General features: G+C 44.7%; 1 protein-coding gene across 4 annotated transcripts in view; it reads left to right on the top strand.

Annotated features, from left to right (window-relative positions):
• The window catches only part of LOC117882641 (SLAIN motif-containing protein-like), a 91,332-nt gene extending 68,023 nt beyond the window's left edge, over positions 1–23,309 (top strand). For all 4 annotated transcript variants that reach the window (XM_034781193.1, XM_034781196.1, XM_034781194.1 and 1 more), the window contains 5 exons: positions 10,785–10,925; positions 11,988–12,305; positions 12,531–12,668; positions 14,983–15,304; positions 22,049–23,309. In XM_034781193.1, coding sequence (XP_034637084.1) covers positions 10,785–10,925; positions 11,988–12,305; positions 12,531–12,668; positions 14,983–15,304; positions 22,049–22,115 — 986 coding nt within the window. In that variant the 3' untranslated portion in view covers positions 22,116–23,309. The remainder of the gene's footprint in view (positions 1–10,784; positions 10,926–11,987; positions 12,306–12,530; positions 12,669–14,982; positions 15,305–22,048) is intronic.
• Positions 23,310–23,518: the final 209 nt, after the last annotated feature.

Below are 23,518 nucleotides of genomic sequence, written 5' to 3'. Positions count from 1 at the left end.
TCGGACCTGGGGTGGGGAGCCCATGTGGGGAACGTTCAGATCCAAGGTGTGTGGTCCGCGCAGGGCCTTGCCCTGCATATAAACGTCAAGGAGCTCAGGGTGGTCTGTCTGGCATGTGCGGCCTTCTACTTGCACCTGGAGGGCAGAGTGGTCAGGGTTCTCACGGACAACACGGCCTTGATGTTTTACATCAACAGGCAAGGCGGGGCCTGCTCCTCTGCCCTCTGCCAGGAAGCCCTCAGGCTGTGGGACTTCTGTATTGCCCACAATATTTGCCTGGAAGCCCACCACTTACCGGGTGCCTGGAACTCACGGGTGGATCGCCTGAGCTAAGACTTCTCTTCTCAGCACGAGTGGTCACTACACCCAGAGGTGGTGCACAGGATTTTCCCAAGGTGGACCTGTTTGCAACACGGCAGAACCGTCAGTGTCCTCGCTTCTGCTCCGAGGGGGGGTTGGATGCGGGTACCATCTCTGATGTCTTCCTCCTATCTTGGTCGGGCCAGCTTCTCTATGCCTTCCCCCCGATCCCGTTGATTGGCAAGGTCTTGGAGAAGATAAAAACGGACAGGGCCTGGGTCCTCCTGATCGCCCTGGCATGGCCCAGGCAACATTGGTACGGGACTCTCACGAGCCTGGCAGTTGCCCCGGCGTGGCAGTTGCCGTCCCGCCTGAACCTGTTGCTGCCTTTCAGAAGCCATCCCACAATGCCCCATGCTGACAGTTTTAAATTGGTTGACGTGCTCCTGGTAAGGACACACACCGTCGACACAAGGAGTGTAGTGTGAACATGCAAAAGTGATTTAATTACTGCAGTGGCTGTAGGTCAACGTAACTTAGATCGACTTAATTTTTTAGTGTACACTTGCCCTCAGTTAATGAAGTGTAAAATCTGTTGTGGAATACCAGAACAAAAACAGAAGTATGGTAATGCTTTTATTTTAGTAAGTCACTGGTCAGTAGGATTGTCAAAGATTAGTGCATCATGAATAACTAATGCAAAGTTAAAACTCTGCAGTCCTTTCTCAGAACAAACTTTGCATATAGAACACCCAGAGTTTGTTGCTGGTTACTGGCCAGTCTAGAGTAGTTCAGTTTTGCCCTCTTAGGGTGGAAGGTAATGTCTTTGGAAGAACATTGTGCTTTTTTTTTTTTCAATGCACCACATCCTTGCTACTTTTGCTTAGCTGCTGGAAATATCTTTGATGTCTTTGAAAAGATACGGACAAAGAGGAAAAGGTCATTGTACTGAAAGTGTCTGTTTTAAAGATATAGAACTTCTGTTTATCTTGTATTGCTCCTCCTACCATAGGAGTGCCTCACCGTCTTTGTCATAGAATCATAGAATATCAGGGTTGGAAGGGACCTCAGGAGGTCATCTAGTCCAACCCCCTGCTCAAAGCAGGACTAATCCCCAACTGAATCATCCCAGCCAGGGCTTTGTCAAGCCTGACCTTAGAGGTGTTTAAGGAAGAAGATTCCACCACCTCCCTAGGTAACCCATTCCAGTGAAAAGATTCCACCACCCTCCTAGTGAAAAAGTTTTCCCTAATATCCAACCTAAACTTCCCCCACTGCAGCTTGAGACCATTACTCCTTGTTCTGTCATCTGGTACCACTGAGAACAGTCTAGATCCATCCTCTTTAGAACCCCCTTTCAGGTAGTTGAAAGCAGCTATCAAATCCCCCCATATTCTTCTCTTCTGCAGACTAAACAATCCCAGTTCCCTCAGCCTCTCCTCATAAGTCATGTGCTCCAGCCCCCTAATCATTTTTGTTGCCCTCTGCTGGATTCTTTCCAATTTTTCCACATCCTCCTTGTAGTGTGGGGCCCAAAACTTGACACATACTCCAGTTGAGGCCTCATCAATTTTGAATAGAGGGGAATGATCACGTCCCTCAGTCTGCTGGCAATGCCCCTACTTATACAGCCCAAAATGCCGTTTAGCCTTCTTGGCAACAAGGGCACACTGTTGACTCATATCCAGCTTCTTGTCCACTGTAACCCCTAGATCCTTTTCTGCAGAACTGCTACCTAGCCATTCGGCCCTAGTCTGTAGCAGTACATGGGATTCTTCCGTCCTAAGTGCAGGACTCTGCACTTGTCCTTGTTGAACCTCATCAGGTTTCTTTTGGCCCAGTCCTCTAATTTGTCTAGGTCCCTTTGTATCCTATCCCTACCCTCCAGCGTATCTACCACTCCTCCCAGTTTAGTGTCATCTGCAAACTTGCTGAGGGTGTAGTCCACACCATCCTCCAGATCATTAATGAAGATATTGAACAAAACCGGCGCCAGGACCAACCCTTGGGGCACTCTGCTTGATACCGGCTGCAAACTAGACATGGAGCCATTGATCGCTACCCGTTGAGCCCAACGATCTAGCCAGCTTTCTATCCATCTTATAGTCCATTCATCCAATCCATACTTCTTTAACTTGCTGGCTAGAATATTGTGGGAGACCGTATCAAAAGCTTTGTTAAAGTCAAGGAATTTAATGCAGTTATCCTCCCTGTGACACGTTCCCCCCGGGGTGCCACCTGGAACTGGGGTACCACTGAGCCCGCTTGACCCTCCAGCCTGGGCTCCCTTTACACTGTACTGCTGAGACAGGCTCTCAAGCCCCCTCCAGCACACATACAGATAGGGGTACATCCAGCTGCAGCTCACAGAGATACTGAGATCCACTCTGCATAGGAAGGCTTAGCTAAAGAACTGCCCAGTTTCTTAAGTGCATGCTCCCTTTTGGAGGGTAAACCCAAAATGATACTGTCTTGCACTGCACAGAAAACTGTACAGCATAAGCTCAAGAAATTCGCCCCCTCTCTCAATGTGGAGAAAGATATGCCTCCCCCCCATTATTTCCAAACATTGGTTTTAGACAAAACAAAAATAAGTTTATTGACTACAAAAGATAGATTTTAAGTGATTATAAGGGATAGCATTCAGATCAAAGCAGATTACCTAGCAAATAAAACAAAAATGCAACATAAGCTTAATATACTAAAGAAATTGGAAATGAGTAGCAAATTCTCACCCTAATTGTTGGTTTAGGCAGTTTGCAGAGATTCTTGAGGCCAAGCTGCACTTGCTTGCAGCTTAAAACTCCAGGTGTTACTTTTATAGGCTAGAAATCCCTCTAACCTGTGTTCAGCTCTTCTCCCCCAGTTAAATCCTCGTTTCTCAGGTGTTTCCAAGAGTCTCCTTTGGGCGGGGAGTTAGTGAAGTACCACAATGATGTTACTTCCCTGCCTTAAATAGCTTTTGCATATGGCGGGAACCCTTTGTCTCCAACTTTAGTTCCCATGCCTGTCAGTGGAAAAACTCTAGTATTCTGTGATGGAGTCCAGTACCAGGTGACTTGGTCACGTCTCTGTAGGGCCATAACAGCCATGAGTCAGAGGCTGTTCGTAGCATCCTCAGGAAGGCTCCTCGGGAAGGCTCCCCAGTGGGAGATTAGCATCTTCTATTGTTTTCCCTAATGGCCCTTCCCAGCTAGCCATCTAGACTGATTGCAGCTGGGGAATGCCCACTAGACAGAATGCAAACAAATTTGTAATAGATGCATAGACAATATTCCTAATTTCAGATACCAGAATGATACATGCATACAAGTTAGATAATCATATTTACGAAATCATAACCTTTCCAATGATATCTCAGATGTTTTATATTGTACAAAATACATCATAATTATGACATACTCATATCATAATATGACTATGAAGAATATGGGGTATAATGCCACACTCCCAATACACGGTGAAGTAGGGAAGAGCAGTTATTGCTATTTTATAGATCAGTGTTTCTCAAACTGGGGTCTGTGGACTTCTGGGGGTCCATGAGGGTACTCCAGGGGGTCTATGGGCCCCACTGATCAACTCCTCCCTCTCTCTCCCAGCATCTCCTGCATGCTGGGTAATGGCTGTTCAGCAGCATGCAGGAAGCGCTGGGAGGGAGGCGGAAGAGCTGGGACGGGGTGCGCGTGGGGGAAGGGGTGGGAAGAGGAAAGGCGAGGTGGAGCAGGAAGAGGTGGGGGGGTGTGGGGCCTTGGGGGAAGGGGTGGAGTGGGAGCGGGGCCTGGGGCTAAGTGGGGTAATTGGGGGGGAGGGTCGGAAAATTTTAAAATCAAAATGGGGGTCCTCGGATTGCTAAAGTTTGAGAACCGCTGTTATAGATGGAAAACGAGTCTCCCAAGTCCTAGACTAATGCCTTGGCCCAGGGATCGGCAACCATTGGTACGCGGCTCGTCAGGGTAAGCACCCTGGCGGGCCAGGCCGGTTTGTTTACCTGCCGTGTCCACAGGTTCAGCCGATCGCGGCTCCCACTGGCTGCGGTTCGCCGTCCCAGGCCAACAGGGGCTGCGGGAAGCAGCGTGGGCCGAGGAATGTGCTGGCCACCGCTTCCTACCGCCCCCATTGGCCTGGAGTGGGGAACCGCGGCCAGTGGGAGCCGCAATTGGCCGAACCTGCGGATGCAGCAGGTAAACAAACAGCCTGGCCTGGCGAGCCGCGTGCCAAAGGTTGCCAATCCCTGCCCTAGTCCCTGGAACATCCTTCTTCTTTCAAAATATTGCTCAACCCAAAGGGAGCATCTTGAGGAAATGACATGGAGATTCTGTCACTACTATCTTAAGTTCTGTCTACATTAGGAAATTAACCATTGCTTAAAATGGATATTTAGTGATGTTTCCTCCTGAACTGGCTTTGAAAACAGTTTTTGCCTGCTTTAGATTAGCATTTTCAGTGCCATTTGGGAGAAACCATTGCGGAAAATTACTTTTAGCCACAGTTCAGTTTTCTAGTGTAGAAAAGGCTTTCAAGAAATTTTGATAATTTCTACTGAAACTACATGATCTGAGGTAAAAAAGGCAGGCTGCAAATGGTGGCCTATATACAATAGGTGCATCAGAAGCCTCATGATAGACTTTTAATCGGATCTTCACTTGTCTGGCAAGAGTTCTGGAGTTTAGGACTCTGTGGTTTTGTTTCCCCTTTATAGCCGATGACGGCTAATCCCTAACTCTGAGCAGGAAGCTGCACTCTTCACCCTACTTTAGATGTTAGTGATATCAACTCCTATAAGACAAGCACAGAATCTTGCGAGCCTGTATTTTGCACATTCTTAAGGTTCTTCTCTTTTGCTGGTTTGCTTCCTAAGTCCAAACCGTTATATAGGGGCAGTTATTATTGGTTTGGGATTCATTTCTCTCTCTCTCTCTTCAGCCCTAAAATAACTGTACAAGTAATGGGATCTGCATCTCTGTATTTTGGCATTTGGTTGCTTCTAGTGCGCACTATGGTAATTTGTCATGTGAATCAGCGAGGAGGCAGGCAATTGCCATGTAGAGATGTTCACACCCTTGGATTTCTTCTCCCCTTCTCAATTCCCCCTCTCCTCCCCCCCTCCGGTGACATTGCTTTTCATGTGAACTAAAAAGTATTTAGTGTTATTTTTATCCAGTATTTATGAAATGGAAAAAGAGGATGGAGATATGTTAACTAGGCTGCTAGGTTAATAAAGTGGGATAAGAAGCTACCCTTTAGCAGTCATTCCTCTGCTGCCAAGCAGGAGGAGAAAATACAAGGGAAGAAAGGCCAGAGTACAAACAATTCTATGTTGGATTGACTGCCATTTGCCTGAGACCAGAGGATGAATACTGGTATAACTAGTTCACCAAAAACAACTAGTAAGTAAGGAAAATGTCTTTCGCCAACAAATGTATGCCAGAAAACTGCTCTGTATTCATAATACTTATCCTGCTGTAAACTATTGGAATATCTCATAAATGTACTGTGGGAAAATATTGATTTTCAAAACTTAGATCATTAAACAAACGATATTAGGTAAATTTTCACATTACAAATCATGAATGCTTTCATTTGAAATGAATTTTTTCATTCATGTATGTGCCTGTAGTAGAAATTTCTCTCCTTAATCAGAGAGAGAGCCTGCTAATTTATATTTTATTATTTATATTACAGCAATGTAAAGGTCCCAATCAGGATTTCATTGTACTAGATGTTGTACAAATAGATAAAGAGTTTCACAGTCTTGGTTTATGACAAGATGCAAAAAGTGGCAGAAACAAACAGGGGTGAGGAAAACAGAGGATGAGATAGCAAGTACCTAGTATAAAACCTACCATTGCATAAGGATATTATACGACCAGCTTGTCTCACATAGAACAAACTCACTGTTGTAATTCTTCGAAATTTGAATAGTACAGGAGGGCTTTTTGCCTTCCATTGGGTCACAGAGGCCTTGGCTACACTTGCGAGTTGCATCGCTGTAAAGCCGCCCCCAGTGCTGTAACTCACTCCCTGTCCACATTGGCAAGGCATTTGCAGCGCTGTATCTCCGTGGTTGCAGCACTGCATGTACTCCACCTCTCCGAGAGGAATAGCGAGTGCAGCGCTGCCGCTGCAGAGCTGCGGCTCCAGTGTGGCCGCCCAATGCACTGTGAATGGCCTCCAGAATTATTCGGCAGTATCCCACAATGCCTGTTGTAGCCACTCTGGTCATCAGATCAAACTCTACTGTCCTAGCCTCAGGTAACCAACCATGTGACCGACCCTTTACATTCCCCGGGAATTTTAAAAATCCCCTTCCTGTTTGCTCAGCCCGGCGTGGCGAGGAGTGCTATCTGCGAATCTTTCCAGGTGACCATGCCTCCACGCGCCAAGCGAGCCCCAGCATGGAGCAATGGCAAGTTGCTGGACCTCATCAGTGTTTGGGGGGAGGAAGCTGTCCAGTCCCAGCTGCGCTCCAGCCGTAGGAATTACGATACCTTCGGGAAGGTATCAAAAGACATGATGGAAAGGGGCCATGACCGGGACACCCTGCAGTGCAGGATTAAAGTGAAGGAGCTGCGGAGTGCCTACCGCAAAGCCCGTGATGCAAACGGCCGCTTGGGTGCTCCCCCCGCGACCTGCTGATTCTACAAAGAGCTGGATGCGATACTTGGGGTTAACCCCACCTCCACTCCGAGCACCACCATGGACACTTCAGAGCCGGTGTGGCGGGGGAGGAGGAGGAGGAAGAAGAGGAGGAGGAGGAGGAAAATGGGAGTGATGGTGGTGAGCCGGATGGAGACACCCCGGAATCCCTGAAGCCATGCAGCCAGGAGCTCTTCTCAAGCCAGGAGGAAGGTAGCCAGTCGCAGCGGCTGGTACTTGGTGGAGGACAAACAGAAGAGCAGGTTCCTGGTAAGCGTGTGTTTTTTTTTGTTTTTGTTTCTTTTTTTGGGAAGGAATTTTTTCAGTGCGGGCACTTTGGGAGAGGAGGGTTAGGCATGCATGCCTAGATGCAGAATAGTGCATTGATGTGGTTTATCACATCACGGTAATCGGCCTCGGTAATCTCCTTGAATGTCTCATCCAGAACGTGTGCAATGCGCTTGCGCAGGTTTATCAGGAGAGCCACCGTGGTCCTTGTCCCAGCCAGGCTAATGTGTCCGCACCACTGTGCCGCGAGGGGTGGGGGGGACCATTGCTGCACACAGGCAAGCTGCATATGGATCAGGGTGGAAGCCACATTGCAGTAGAAGACCCTCCCTTGCTTCCCAGGTCACCCTCAGCAGCGAGATATCGTCCAGGACGAATTCCTGTGGAAAATGTTGGGACAGTGTTCAGTGTAGGCGCCCCCTGAAGCTGTTGGCTCTCCCCAAGGCACAGAAACCCAGAGGACAGTGCAGCCCTGAAACAATCAGTCCCCCTTACTCACCATTTTGAGGCTCCCATGGGATATGTGTGCTCTGTTTTGGACAGGAAAATTATGCTATTGTGTAGACCCTGTGTGTTTTCTACTCCTTAAGTGCGGGGGGAATCATTACTCTGTCTGGTATAAACAATGCTGCCTCTGTTAAATGTTGCATTTTGCCTATACAGCTGCATCAACCTTGAGACTTTAGCCGTCCCTCTTATCGCCTGCTCAGAGACTGCAAAGACTCAGGAAGAGACCGTGAAAAAGCAAAGAAGACATGCTGCAAGAAGTGGTGTGGCAATCTATTAAAGAGAATGAGAAAGCACAGGACTAGAGGGAGAGAGAAAGCAGGATCCGCCAGGAAAACGCAGCGCACCGGTGGCAAAGCACCGCGCGCTGGCAGCAAAGCACTGATAAGCTCATAAGCATCCTGGAGCGCCAAGCAGACACTATCGAGGAGCTGGTAGCCATGCAGAAAGAGGAGCAGTACCGCAAACGCCACCCCCCCTCTACAGCCCTTGTCCCAAAACTCTTTCCGTTGTGCCCCAGTGTCACCTCCAACCCACTTTCCCCAACTTCCGTGTTCTTCACGCCACCCGCTGCCTCCAACACCAGTATCTTCACCACCCAGCCCTGAAAACCACGACCCTTGCTCTCTGCACTCAACCCCCATCACCATGCAGTATAGCTGTCCTGAAGTGCAGCACTCACTGCACAGCACCCCAGACAGGACATACACAAATCTGTGATTGTACTGTTCCCCACTCCACCCCCTTGTTTCTTTTCAATAAATGGATTCTTTGGGTTTGAAAACATTCTTTATTATTGCATAAAGTAAGACTCCTTAGCCCAGGAAATAAACAGGCACTGCAAGTCTGCTTGTCTGCATAGCAAACACTGATTCCTAAAGATTGGAACTACTGCACTTCACTCCCGTGGAGGGCACCAGATATCACTGCTGGTTTTCTGCCTCAAATTGCTCCCTCAAGGCATCCCTAATCCTTGCAGCCCCGCGCTGGGCCCCTCTAATAGCCCTGCTCTCTGGCTGTGCAAATTCAGCCTCCAGGTGTTGAACCTCGGAGGTCCATGCCTGAGTGAAGCTTTCACCCTTCCCTTCCCAAATATTATGGAGGGCACAGCACGTGGATATAACCGCGGGGTTGCTGTTTTCGGCCAAGTCCAGCTTCCCATACAGAGATCGCCAGCAGCCCTTTAAACGGCCAAAGGCACACTCCACAGTCATTCGGCACCGGTTCAGCCTGTAGTTGAACCGTTCCTTGCTGCTGTCAAGGCTCCCTGTGTAGGGTTTCATGAGCCACGGCATTAACGGGTAAGCGGGATCTCCAAGGATCACAATGGGCATTTCAACTTTCCCTACCGTGATCTTCCGCTCCGGGGAAAAAAGTCCCGGCCTGCATCTTCCTGAACAGCCAAGTGTTCCGAAAGATGCATGCGTCATGCACCTTTCTGGGCCAGCCTGTGTTAATGTCAATGAAACGCCCATGGTGATCCACAAGCGCCTGGAGAACCATAGAGAAATACCCCTTCCGATTAACATACTCGGATCCTAGGTGGGGTGGTGCCAGAATAGGAATGTGCATCCCATCTATCGCCCCTCCACAGCTAGGGAACCCTGTTTGTGCAAAGCCATCCACTATTTCCTGCACGTTACCCAGAGTCACGGTTCTTCTGAGTAGGATGCGATTAATGGCCTTGCAAACTTGCATCAAAACGATTCCAACGGTTGACTTTCCCACTCCAAACTGGTTTGCGACCAACTGGTAGCTGTCTGGAGTTGCCAGCTTCCAGATTGCAATAGCCACCCGCTTCTCCACTGGCAGGGCAGGTCTCAATCTCGTGTCCTTGCGCTGCAGGGTGGGGACGAGCTCCTCGCACAGTCCCATGAAAGTGGCTTTTCTCATCTGAAAGTTCTGCAGCCACTGCTCGTCATCCCAGACTTCCATGATGATGTGATCCCACCACTCGGTGCTTGTTTCCTGAGCCCAAAAGCGGTGTTCCACGGTGCTGAGCATGTCCATGAATGCCACAAGCAATTTCGTGTCGTACGCGTTACGCGGCTCAATAGCATCATCTGACTCCTCACCCTCACTCTCACTGTCACTTTGGATCTTAAGGAATAGTTCGACAGCCAAACATGACATGCTGGCGAGACTCGTCAGCATACGCTTCAGCAGTTCGGACTCCATTTCCCGCAGACAGATCGCGCTGCACAGAAACCGTTGAAAGATGGCGCCAAAGGTGAATGGAAACAAAGGGATTTCTGGGATGCGAAGCAATGCATCACAGGGCATTGGGACAGGACCCAGAATCCCCCGCACCCTCGCCCCCTTCCCACAACCCACGGTGCCAGATGGGAAAAGGTGCTCTGTGGGATAGCTGCCCATAATGCACCACTCCCAATAGTGCTGCATTTGCCGCAAATGTGGCCACGACAGTGCGCTGGGCAGTTGTCAGTGTGGACAGACTGCAGCGCTTTCCCTACTCAGCTGCACGAAGTCAGGTTTAACTCACAGCGCTGTACATCTGCAAGTGTAGCCAAGGCCTGAGATTAAACTGAATGACTTTTCACTCTATCAGTGAATCTGTGAGAGAGATTCAGATCTTAGCACTCTTATGGCCAGATGTAAATGCCATAGCAAGTTCTCCTGAGAGTTCACATTGAACCATTGGCACTGCAGCATTACCTTTCTCAAAAAAGTGCAAAAACAGTAAATACCGAGAAATGTTCTGGCAGCTATTTCTGGGTTCAAGTCCATATTAAAGAAAGAGCATTTCTCTTCCTCTCGATGAGGCGGCCACAAAGCACGATGCCAGGCTCTACCTCATAAAATTTACTGATAGATGTGGAGCACGCTCTCTTCTGCAGCCATTACTGACTTGTGTAAATTATTCCTAGCAAATAAACTGGGCCACCTCAGTTCTGAATTTTATCTCTTTGCATCATGACTGGAAGTGGCATTGGAATAAAATTATGCAGTTTATCACTGGTTCTGTGTGGGTGTCTAAAGAGTTTTCTGCTCCTCATTGTTCTGTGTTTGTCTCCTTTTCTTTTTTTCTGAAGGTTACTTGAGCATGCATTCTGCACTGAGCTCTCAGTCCTCTGTAGACAGTGAGTTGAGTACATCTGATGACTCCATCTCTATGGGATACAAGCTGCAGGACTTGACTGATGTCCAGGTTATGGCACGCCTACAGGAAGAAAGTATGTGACAGCAATTTCCTTTCTGTTACTCTTGTAATTGAAATTGTAGGGAAATGCAGATAGATTTCAACTGTCCAAACATACAAGATTTTAATAGCCCACTTTCAATTTACTACATTTTCTTTTATAAGTTAACTTTAAATTCTACAGCTCTAAGATGTCTACGTAAACCTGGTTGATAAGATAACATTTTCAATTCACGACACTTCATAAAAATGATTGTGGAGGAGATTTTGAAAGGTCCAAACTGGAGTTAGGTGTCTACCATTTGTATCTTTGAAAATCTTACTCTGTGCCTAAATGAAGTTCTCTCTGCATTGAGATTTAAAACCATGGTAGCATTTTTCTAGAGAACCATGTTTTAAAATCTGTTTGCATCTTCCATGCAACAACATTTCATGTGTAGCCCAGAGCCTGAGTCAAAAACAGAGAGCCAGAATTAAGAGGGCTGCAGTTAGAACTTGGATTTCTAGCTCTGGTCCTGTGCTCAATCCACTAGACATGCTGCAGAGGGCCAAATGTACTCATTGCCTCTTGTTTGGATTTTAGGGGCTTGATCCAACTCCCATTGAAGTCAATGGAAAGATTCCCTTTGGAATCAATAGCAATCTTTCCATTGACTTCATTGGGAGTTGGATTAGGTCCTAGCTGAGAATTCCAGTCACACTCTTGCATAGAGTTGCAGAGGAGGAACAAAGAAATGTCGAGCAGTTGGGCTACATAATAATTCCATTCTCCACTTTCTGTAAATCAGATTATTGCAAGGTGATGTTTAGGTTCTTATGTAAACCTTCTAGAAAATATTTACTTCCTTTGTACCAAGGTTTTACAAAGTTAAAACCACTGATAACAAATAGTAATTAGAACAGGAGACCAAAAAGCACAAATCAAGGGATCCCTTTGCATTGATTAGCACTTTATTCCATCTATGCTTGTGAAGGAAGGTACTCTACAGTGTGAATAAAGGCATCAAAATCTGTGCCGCCCCTCCCCCTACTGTGGTATGGCAGGGAAATGGTCTAATAAATTATTGTGAATCTGACATATATTATACATTTCCAGGTCTCCGTCAGGACTGTGCTTCAAGTTCTGCTTCAGTATCCCGTCGCAGTTCCAGTGCTTCCCTTCACTCTCTGAGGAGAGGCACCTATAGTGACCAGGAGTTTGATACATATAGTCTGGAGGATGAGGATGATTATGATTGTTCGCTATCCTATCGTAGTGCTCACAGGTACTCGCCATCTCCTCTCAGCTCCCCCCGTTGCCAGTCCCCTTCTTCAGGTGCAGATTACAGCAGGACAACAACCTCTCGAATTCGACCCCCAAGGAGAGCTGTGCAAAGTCCAATGCAAGACCAGCTAAAATACACAAATAACGAAGGTAGGCTGGCTGTAAACTTTACGATACTATGTATTAAAAATAGCTTGGAAATGATTTAGGGAAAGAATAGCTGTTTCATGGAAACCACTCCTGCAATTGGTTATGTTTGCTCTGTTTATTATTTTGAATTAAAATGGTAGTGTGCAATTTCCTAGGAATAGACTAAACAATGAAGGCAATTTGATTACTGTATAGTATACATTCTATTGGAAATTCATATTTCAGAGGAAATGCGCCACAGTATGCCTAACCTGGCTAGGACAAGCCTTCGCTCACTGGAATCTGTAAGAAGCAGTCGGAGTCTGGAATCAGATTTGCAGGTGCCCAGCAGCCGACTTTCCAGAATTCAGCAACCATCAACAAGTCAGTTCACTTTATCATTTCACAAATGAAGTGGCAAAATGATTATTTTTGTTCTTAGTTAAACTTAATTTGCCTGACTGCAGCTTTGAGGTTCTTAAAAGGCCCAGCATCCTAAAATATTCTTGGGACAGACTTTGACTCCCTCAGGGAACTGATTGGCAGGATCCCCTGGAAGGCTAATATGAGGGGGAAAGGAATCAAGGAGAGCTGGCTGTATTTTAAAGAAGCCTTACTGATGGTGCGGGAACAAACCATTCCAATGTGCAGAAAGAATAGCAAATATGGCAGGCGACTAGCTTGGCTTAACAGAGAAATCTTCGGTGAGCTTAAACACAAAAAGGAAGCTTACAAGAAGTGGAAACTTGGACAGATGACTAGGGAGGAATATAAAAATATTGCTTGAGCATGCAGGGGTGTAATCAGGAAGGTCAAAGCACAACTGGAGTTGTAGCTAGCAAGGGATGTGAAGGATAACAAGAAGGGTTTCTACAGGTATGTTAGCAACAAGGTCAGGGAAAGTGTGGGATCCTTACTGAATGAGGGAGGCAACCTAGTGACAGATGATGTGGAAAAAGCTGAAGTACTCAATGTTTTTTGCCTCGGTCGTCACAGACGAGATCAGCTCCCAGACTGCTGCCCAGTGCAGCAAGTATGGGGAGGAGATGACCAGCCCTCGGTGGCAAAAGAACGGGTTAAGGATTATTTAGAAAAGCTGGACATGCACAAGTCAATGGGTCCGGAACTAATGAATCAGAGAGTGCTGAGGAAATTGGCTAATGTGATTGCAGAGTCATTGGCCATTATCTTTAAAAACTCATGGTGATTGGGGGAGGTCCCAGACAATTGGAAAAGGGCAAATATAGTGCCCATCTTTAAAAAAGGGAAGAAGGAGAACCCGGAGAACTACATACCAGTCAATCTAACCTCAATCCCTGGAAAAATCATGGAGCAGGTCCTCAAGGAATCCATTTTGAAGCACTTGGAGGAGAGGAATGTGATCAGGAATAGTCAACATGGATTCACCAAGGGCAAGTCATGCCTGACCTGACTGCCTTCTATGATGAGATAACTGGCTCTGTGGATATGAGGAAAACGGTGGATGAGAGATATTTTGATTTTAGCAAAGCTTTTGATACGGTCTCCCACAGTATTCTTGCCATCAAGTTAAAGAAGTATGGATTGGATGAATGGACTATAAGGTGGATAGAAAGCTGGCTAGATTGTCTGGCTCAACGGGTAGTGATCAATGGCGTGATGTCTAGTTGGCAGTTAGTATCAAGCGGAGTGCCCTAGGGGTTGGTCCTGGGGCTGCTTTTGTTCAACATCTTCATTAATGGGCTAAATGATGGGATGGATTGCACCCTCAGAAAGTTTGTGGATGAGTAGATACACTAGAGGATAGGGACAGGGTCCAGAGTGACCTAGACAAATTGGATGATTGGGGCCAAAAGTAGTCTGATGAGGTTCAACAAGGACAAGTGCAGAGACCTGCACTTAGGACGGAAGAATCCTATGCCTGGCTACAGGCTGGGGACTGACTGGCTAGGCAGAAGTTCTGTAGAATAGGACCTGGGGATTACAGTGGACGAGAATCTGGATATGAGTCAACAATATGCCCTTGTTGCCAAGAAGGCTAATGCCTTCTTGGGCTGCATTAGTAGGAGCATTGCCAGCAGATCGAGGGAAGTGATTATTTCCCTCTATTTGGCACTGGTGAGGCCACATCTGGAGTATTGTGTCTAGTTTTGGGCCACCAACTTCAAGAAGGATGTGGACAAATTGAAAAGAGTCCAGCGGAGGGCAACGAAAATCATTAGGGCCTGGGGCACATGATTTTATGAGGAGCGGCTGAGGGAACTGGGCTTATTTAGTCTGCAGAAGAGAAGAATGAGGGGGGATTTGATAGCAGCCTTCAACTACCTGAAAGGGGGGTTCCAAAGAGGATGGAGCTAGACTGTTCTCAGTGGTGGCAGATGACAGAACAAGGAGCAATGATCTTAAGTTGCAGTGGGGAAGGTCTAGGTTGCATATTAGGGAAAACTATTTCACTAGAAGGGTGGTGAAGCATTGGAATGGGTTACCTAGGGAGGTGGTGGAATCTCCTTCCTTAAAAACCTCTAAGGTCAGCCTTGACAAAGCCGTGGCTGGGCTGATTTAGTTGGGGTTGGTCCTGCTTTGAGTAGGGGGTTGGACTAGATGACCTCCTGAGATCCCTTCCAACTCTAATCTTCTATGATTCTATGACAGTATTGCTAACTTATTTCTTTTTTTTCTCTCTCTCCCATGGGGGGCCACCTCCCCCCTTCACATCTAGGTCTGACTCCCAATAAGCTCAGGTATTCCTCTAGTGCTGGCCAGTCTCCCTTAACAGTCCGACAGCCAGTGAAAGCAGGGTCATGTACAAACTCTCTGTTGACCCCAAGGCAGCCACTAAAAGCTTCCAGTTACACCACTCCTGCAAGTGGAGTCCGAAAGCCACAGTCTTCAACTCTCAGTCCAGGATTTTCTAGTAGCAGTTCTTCCACTACAAGAAACAATAGTATGGCCACTGGAGCCAAAAATTCACCTGTTAAAGTACGAACATCTGTTGGAGGAACTTCTACTCCGAAGAGCAAGCTGATACAGCCATCCAAGAGGTAAGATCTTGAAATGAACATAAAAAAATTAAATGCACCTTAATACATTTTGCCAATGTGATGGTTGAAGTGCATTTCACATCTGTAAAATAATTGTGTAAAAATGGCGTTCACCTCAGATGCACTTTAACAATACTTATTAAACTCCTCAATTGGGTCAAAATGACTTTTAAAGCACAAACCAGAAAACATAGCTTGACTTCCAGATCCCAGACTTTATCTCGATTGATTGAGATACACTAATCGTAGGTTCTCCTTGAAGCCATTTTAGTTTAAGTAGTTGCAACTGGAATTGTAAGTTGGTCACTAAATCTCTATGCCTCAGAGGAAAAAACCTATGTATTTACTGATAAATATAGTGCCTTTGACATGCATCATATTGCTTTACAGAATTATAAAATGTTCTAATGCTTTGAGAACTTTAAATTAAAGGCACTATAGAATTGCAAAGCACTTAATAAAGGGTGGGTAAGGAAAACAGAGACCCATAGCGATTGTGATTTGCCCAGAGTCACAAAGGCCTTTGAGGTAATAATTGCTTCAGACATCACTAAAATATAGTTCTCTGGAGAGGAGGATGGTTCATTGGTTAGGGGACTAACCTGGCACTTAGGGAATTGAGTCAAGCTTTCCTGCTCTGCCACAGACTTCCTGTGTGACCTTAATCACAGTTTTAATTGCACTGTTAATTAATAATTCTATTGTTTGAAATTTACTAAATATTTTGGATGTTTTTCTACATTTTCATATATATTGTATTCGGTGTTGTAATTGTAATCAAAGTATATATTTTTTTGATTACAAATATTTGCACTGTAAAAATGATAAAGAAATAGTATTTTTCAATTCACTTCAGTGAATTGAAAGTACTGTACTGCAATCTCTTTCTCCTGAAAGTGCAACTTACAAATGTTTTTTTTTTGTTACATAACTGCACTCAAAAACAAAACAATGTAAAACTTCAGTCCTACTTCTTGTTCAGCCAATCCCTAAGACAAACAAGTTTGTTTACATTTACAGGAGATAATGTTGCCCTCTTCTTATTTACAATGTCACCAGAAAGTGAGAACAGGCATTTGCATGGCACTTTTGTAGCCAGCATTGCAAGGCATTTATGTGCCAGATATGCTAAACATTTGTATGCCCCTTCATGCTTTGGCCATTATTCCAGAAGACATGCTTCCATGCTGATGATGCTCATTAAAAAAATAATGCATTAATTAAATTTGTGACTGAACTCTTTTGGGGAGAATTGTATGTCCCCTGCTCTGTTTTACCTGCATTCTACCATATATTTCATGTTATAGCATTCTCGGATGATGACCCGGCACATGTTGTTCATTTTAAGAACACTTTCACTGCATATTTGACAGAACGCAAAGAAGGTACCAATGTGAGATTTCTAAAGATAGCTACAGCACTCGACCTAAGGTTTAAGAATCTGAAGTGACGTCCAAAATCTGAGAGGGATGAGGTGTAGAGCATGCTTTCCGAAGTCTTAAAAGAGCAACACTCCAATGCGGAAACTACAGAACCTGAACCACCAAAAAAGAAAATCAACCTTCTGCTGGTAGCACCTGACTCAGATAATGAAAATGAACATGTGTCAGTCCGCACTTCTTTGGATTCTTATCGAGCAGAACCTGTCATCAGCATGGACTCTTGTCCACTGGAATGGTGGTTGACGCATGAAGGCATATATGAATCTTTAGTGCATCTGGCATGTAAATATCTTGCCATGCTGGCTACAACAATGCCATGTGAACGCCTGTTCTCACTGTCAGGTGACATTGTCAACAAGAACTGGGCAGTATTATCTCCTGCAAATGTAAACAAACTTGTTTGAGCAATTGGCTTAACAAGAAGTATGACTGAGGGGACTTGCAGGCTCTAAAATTTTACATTGTTTTATTTTTGAATGCAGTTTTTTTGTACATAATTCTACATTTGTAAGTTCAACTTTCATGATAAAGAGATTGCACTACAGTACTTGTATTAAGTGAATTGAAAAATACTATTTCTGTTTTTTTACAGTGCAAATACTTGTAATAAAAAATAAATATAAAGTGAGGTCTGTACACTTCGCATTCTGTGTTGTAATTGAAATCAATATATTTGAAAATGTAGAAAACATCCAAAAATATTTAAATAAACGGTATTCTGTTATTGTTTAACAGTGTTCTTAATCGCAATTTTTTTTAATCCCTTGACAACCCTAATTTTAACAAATCTCTTTTGTACATATATGGCACTTCGACAACTTCTTAAAGAGTCACACAACGGGGGGAAAGCAAGGGATATGTTTAATGNTATCTACAGGAACTAATCACAGCTTATCATTTTGATAGGAAGTCTGTCTAAATGTGCTTATTCCATAGTCCAAACCATCTCCCATGCTTTCCTACCTGCCAAATCCTCAGTTGCCTCTACGCAGTTGCCAAAACCTCAGACCTTGTCTGACATCTACAGGGTAGTTATACTTTGTCAATGTAAATCTGTGGCACATTGAAAATGCATGGTCTGAGTAAAATAAACTGAACTTATTCTCAAAATAAATAATTTTAGGGGCTACTGTCCTGATTATATTACTCACGCTTATCCTTAAAGGGTAACTTGGGAGTTTTACTGTTGGCCTAATTCTTCTTCCACTGTAGCCAATGCTGAGTGCTGAGTGTACATATATGGCACTTCGACAACTTCTTAAAGAGTCACACAACGGGGGGAAAGCAAGGGATATGTTTAATGCCTCAGAGCAGCTGGGCCCTAAATTTCACTATTAGTAATAATACAAAATGAGTGTGCATATTGTGTTGGGAGAAATAATATCTCCTGGCACCAAAAAGATAAACAGGGAAGTTAGCTATTTGTCCTATTTCTGCCCATGCAAATTTCCTTTTGAGTAGTATCCTGAGAAACTCTCCTTGCTAATTATTACTGCAGGGAGCAATGCTTGAGAGAATTCTATGGATGGCAGAAAATCAAATAGATTCTTCCTTCACTTTGTGATATGACATAGTGACTTCAGTATTCAGTTGGAGTTGGGATCAGCTTAATTTACACATTTCACAGGCAGAGGTGAAATGATTTGCCGAGCATCACTGAGTCAGTGGCTAGAGCAAGGAAGAGAACTCAGATCTCTTTACTCCAAGCTATTCTATCCACTGACTAGACCACAAAATTTCCCTGATGAAGGGTGCAGCTGGGGTCATTGCTAATGTGTGCTCTCCTCAGTGGAAAGCTCACATTTTTAAAATAGCTTTTTATCTTGCTTAATGGGACACTAAGGTTAAATGTAGGCCCTACATTAAAAATACTTTAACATTTAAAGTGCCTTCATAATCCTGCAAAGAGTTTCCCTCAAAACAAGTGCTGCAATACTGGTAACTTTCTTACTTCTCTCCTGATTTCCTGTGCCAGTCTGTTCTTATTAACTAGGAGGGGATTAACATCCAAAATAGCCTTTGGGTGGCCTGATTTCTCCATTATTCTGAACCTTTTGTAGCCATTTACACCAGTGCAAAGTGGGTGTAAAATGCCACCATTCTGATTGAGTAGTGTTATTCCCATTCTGCACTGGTGTAAATGGCTATATAAAGTATAGGGCAATGGATAGTCTGGACTCACGTCTCAGAAGAACTCAGCTGGCAAGTTTCTGTGTTTGTAATCTTTTTCTCACATGAAGCAGAGATAGAATGGAGAATAGCATTCACATGTGAATGAAAACCAAAATACAGCTGGAACATTAAAATGGAATATTATATAATCTTTATTTATATACTTGAACCAGGGCCTCCATGTGTTCTGAGCCTGCAGCTGTTGAAATTGCAACAGAATTCACCTCTTACCCCAGAATTGTTAAAAGCCTAACATTTCCTAGCTCTTACATCGTCTAAGATAATCTTCCAATTGCAGCTGTGTAAAGCTATGCAGAGCTGTTTTCCTGAAGTCTGCAGACAGGCTGAAACAGCTCAGAAAGGTATAACTACCCCTTCATCTTAATGGGACTGAGGGTACATCTACACTACAGGGGGGAGTCGATTTAAGATACGCAAATTCAGCTACGTGAATAGCGTAGCTGAATTCGACGTATCGCAGCCGACTTACCCCGCTGTGAGGACGGCGGCAAAATCGACTTCTGCGGCTTTCTGTCGACGGCGCTTACTCCCACCTCCGCTGGTGGAGTAAGAGCGCCGATTTGGGGATCGATTGTCGCGTCCCGACGGGATGCGATAAATCGATCCCCGAGAGGTCGATTTCTACCCGCCGATTCAGGCGGGTAGTGTAGACCTAGCCTTACTTATTACTTCAGATTTTTGAAATACAGCTATGAGGGCTGTGAAACCTAATTATGACAGCTATCTACAGGAACTAATCACAGCTTATCATTTTGATAGGAAGTCTGTCTAAATGTGCTTATTCCATAGTCCAAACCATCTCCCATGCTTTCCTACCTGCCAAATCCTCAGTTGCCTCTACGCAGTTGCCAAAACCTCAGACCTTGTCTGACATCTACAGGGTAGTTATACTTTGTCAATGTAAATCTGTGGCACATTGAAAATGCATGGTCTGAGTAAAATAAACTGAACTTATTCTCAAAATAAATAATTTTAGGGGCTACTGTCCTGATTATATTACTCACGCTTATCCTTAAAGGGTAACTTGGGAGTTTTACTGTTGGCCTAATTCTTCTTCCACTGTAGCCAATGCTGAGTGCTTTTAAAAAATCCCAACCAAAGTAAAGTAACGCTTCCGCCATGCCCTTACCCCCCAATTTCCTGGGTACTATACCTGCCCCAAAATCCCTGTTGGCTAATTTTTGAGACTTACAATTTTTTAAAAATGTGTCTAAAAAATAATAGGCTTTTTTTCTCTACTGTTGTGGAGGAATTCACACCAACAAGAGAAACAATTAAATTACTGTGTGTAGAACAAATATTTTTCTCTGATACCTTTCAGTTGGTGATGTTACAAGTAACAAATTAACCACAATTGTCTGAATTTTGGTGTTGATAGAGGAGAAAATGAATAAGGAAGTGTTATTCACCCCTTCACATAACACAAGCACCAGGGATCACCCAATGAAATTAATAGGCAGCTTTTTTAAAACCACCAAAAGAAAGTACTATTTCACACAATAAACAGTTAACCTGTGGAACTCATTCTGGAGTTGTGGTGAAGGCCAAACCATAACTGGGGTAAAAAAAAAATTTAGGTAAGTTTATGGAAGATAAGTCCATCAATGGCTATTAGTCAAGATGATCAGAGATGCAATCCCACGTTCTGGTTGTCGTAAGCCTCTAACTGCCAGAAGCTGGGACTGGACAATAGGGGGATCACTTGATTTCCTGTTCTGTTCATTCCCTCTGAAGCATCTGGTACTGGCCAGAGGCAGATTTACAGTGAAACACAGGGTGCCCTGGCACACGCCCCCCCCCCCCCCCCCCCCCGCCAATGACAGGTGGCCCCAGGGCCAGGCAGCTGTGGGGGCAGAAGTTTGGTCCTAATGACTCCTGGGGCTCCTGCTGCAGGCTCTGCACCTCGTCTTCCACCTCCTCCCCCAAACGTGCCACTTTCCTGCCTCTCCCCCTCCCCAGCGCTGTTCCCCCTGCCGAACAGCCATTTGCTGGTGCTTCGGGAGGGAGGAGGAGGAGCAGGGCCGCAGCATGCTCGGGGTAGGAGGCGGAGAATAGGTGGGGATGAGACCTTGGGGAAGGGGGTGGAATCGGGGCAGGGCAGAGCAAAGGCACCCCCACGACCCAGCCCTCTGCACTGACTCGTGCACCACCCTCACACACCCAGCCCCCTGCCCTCCCTGACTCCTGCACCCTCCCACCCCCATGCACCCCTCACACCAAATGGGAGCTGCCCCAGGTGAGTGCTCCACACCTCCAGCCCTGAGCCCCCTCCTGACTCCTGGCCAGACCCTGCACCCCAACCTGCTCAGACACCCTAACTTCCTCCCAGACTCTGCACCCCCAGGCCTAAGCCCCCTCCTGCACCCTAAATCCTGGCCAGACTCCACACCCCAATGTTTTTTTAATTTTTTTTTTTTTAATAAAGCGCTCTTATCCAAAGCTCTTTACAATAGTTAGCTAACAGTACAAACAGTATTTGGAAAGATCATTAAGTGGTCTGCCGAGACCTTCAGTGATTTTCAAGTGGTCTGTGGAAAAATAAGTTAGACTACAAAAAAATCAAGGTACTTCACTTTATTTTCATTTAGTTCCTATTACTTATAGGAGGAGAATGAAGAAAAAAAGGTGGGAGGAGATAAGAGAGAGTTTTCTTTTTTGGCTGAGTCCCAAGGAAGGGCCCCACTAACTCTAAATCTGCCACTGGTACTGGCACTTGTTGGAAGACAGGATACTGGGCTAGATGGACCATGGCTGCTATGTCTACCTTTAAAGCCTTTTTCAACATTACCTGAGCCTGCTGCAGAGTTTTTCCTGTCTCTTGCACTAGCATGCCACAGAACATGGGACTGGCTTTAATGGCTGTGAGTGTAACAGGGAACTATGAACTATAAGGCATGACTGTAGGGCAGGTGCTAAAATTCTGTGATAGATGGATTTTGTAAAAGCAAAAATATCAGCATTCAGTCTCAAAATTTAGAGCACGAATATGTTTCTTGGAGCATATTTCTTATGCTTTAATGAGCATTTCATTTCTTGCTGCTTTTTTTTTAAATGTACCCCAATGTATCAAGCTGTCTGATGTGTTGACTTTTTTGTGTTTTTAAAATAGATTTCCTCAGTCAGCAAAGACCAGTCAGACAACTGCTGATGATTCCTGGAAGGATGGGTGTTACTAAGCCAACCCAAAGAAGCTGATAAACTGTCAAACATCTGTATGAAGCATACCCCCAGCTGGCTGGGCATGAGAACATTATTTTAAAATACACCTTGTCCCAGACTCATCACATAGGGAAAACATACAAGTCAGTCCTATCTTGAATGCAAATTACCCCCTTGCCTTCATTTATTTTGCAAAGAGTTTGGTCTCTTAGTGGTAGAAATAGACAACTTTTTCTTTACTGTGTTCCTACTGTTCAGAATATACTACTGAAATCTGAAAAATATCAGATGAAGACTGGTTGACGCTATCCTGTGTATCTCTAGTACAACCATCTACCAGACCAACAGTGTGTTGTTGGAAGAGATGTTGACTTAGATACAATATGATCTGTTCATGGGAAAATGTGCTTGGAAGGGCATAGGTGGTAATGTCTGTGCCATCAAGAAATTTCAACCCACTGTGCTAAGCAGTGGTTTGGAAATTAGAGAAATAGTTGTATAAATGTTAGAAAATGAGGTTTGATTGTGTTTTTTAAATTCACTTAGTGTAATTAACTTTTGCCTGAAGTTCAAAGGTTTTTTTTTTTTTACTTGTTCCTGTATAGAATGTTTCTTCTGCTACTTTCTATTAATGTTTGTTCTAGAAGATGAAGCAGCTTTTTATAACTCAGTAGTACAGTTCAAAAAGACATTTGTATTAATGTGTGCATCACCAAGTGTAGGTTCACAAATGAAGGAGTAGTACACAATATTTGTGTGGGTTTATGAACAGGCAGTCACACTTCAATGGGTGCTACTTAAAAACTGTCAAATTTCAGTATTTGCTGTGTTCCATAACTTCGCTAGGAAACACCAAACATTGGTAAATTGAACTACTACAGGTGAGTCTGGTTCTGAATGGCCTCCCATTGAATATTGAAGAGAAGCTATTGCAGTTGAAGTGATTCCCTCCATGACCTAATTTACCCATTTGGTAACAATTACCCTTTACTGGTTTTGTATAAAACTTTTCTACTGCATTTTTTCATACGAAGGAATCTGTTCAAAATGGGTCCCTGTCCTCGGCAAACTATGGAGGCTACTGATTCAATCATATTTTCTGAAATATGCACTGGTAATAGAACTCAGCGATGTTCTCCCTGCCATCAATGTGATTTGATATTGTAGTTTAATAAAAAATGTTAAGGTGCTGAAACTAAATATGCCTTTAACTACTGAACTTCGTGGTAGTATTTTTATAAAAAAGTTAATGGGCAGAGGGACAAAATCTTCACTTTCTTAGATCTCAATACTTAATTATTTTCAGAAACATGTAGGTTTACCTAGGGTTACCATATTTCAACAATCAAAAAAGAGGATGGGAGGAGCCCTGCCCTAGCCCCACCCCTGCCCCTCCCACTTCCCGCCCCCCTCAGAACCC

The sequence above is a fragment of the Trachemys scripta genome, chromosome 9, assembly GCF_013100865.1.
Source record: "Trachemys scripta elegans isolate TJP31775 chromosome 9, CAS_Tse_1.0, whole genome shotgun sequence".
Classification (NCBI taxonomy): domain Eukaryota; kingdom Metazoa; phylum Chordata; order Testudines; family Emydidae; genus Trachemys; species Trachemys scripta.
Note: the sequence above shows the minus strand (reverse complement) of the source record. Positions and strands in the feature narration are given on the sequence as shown.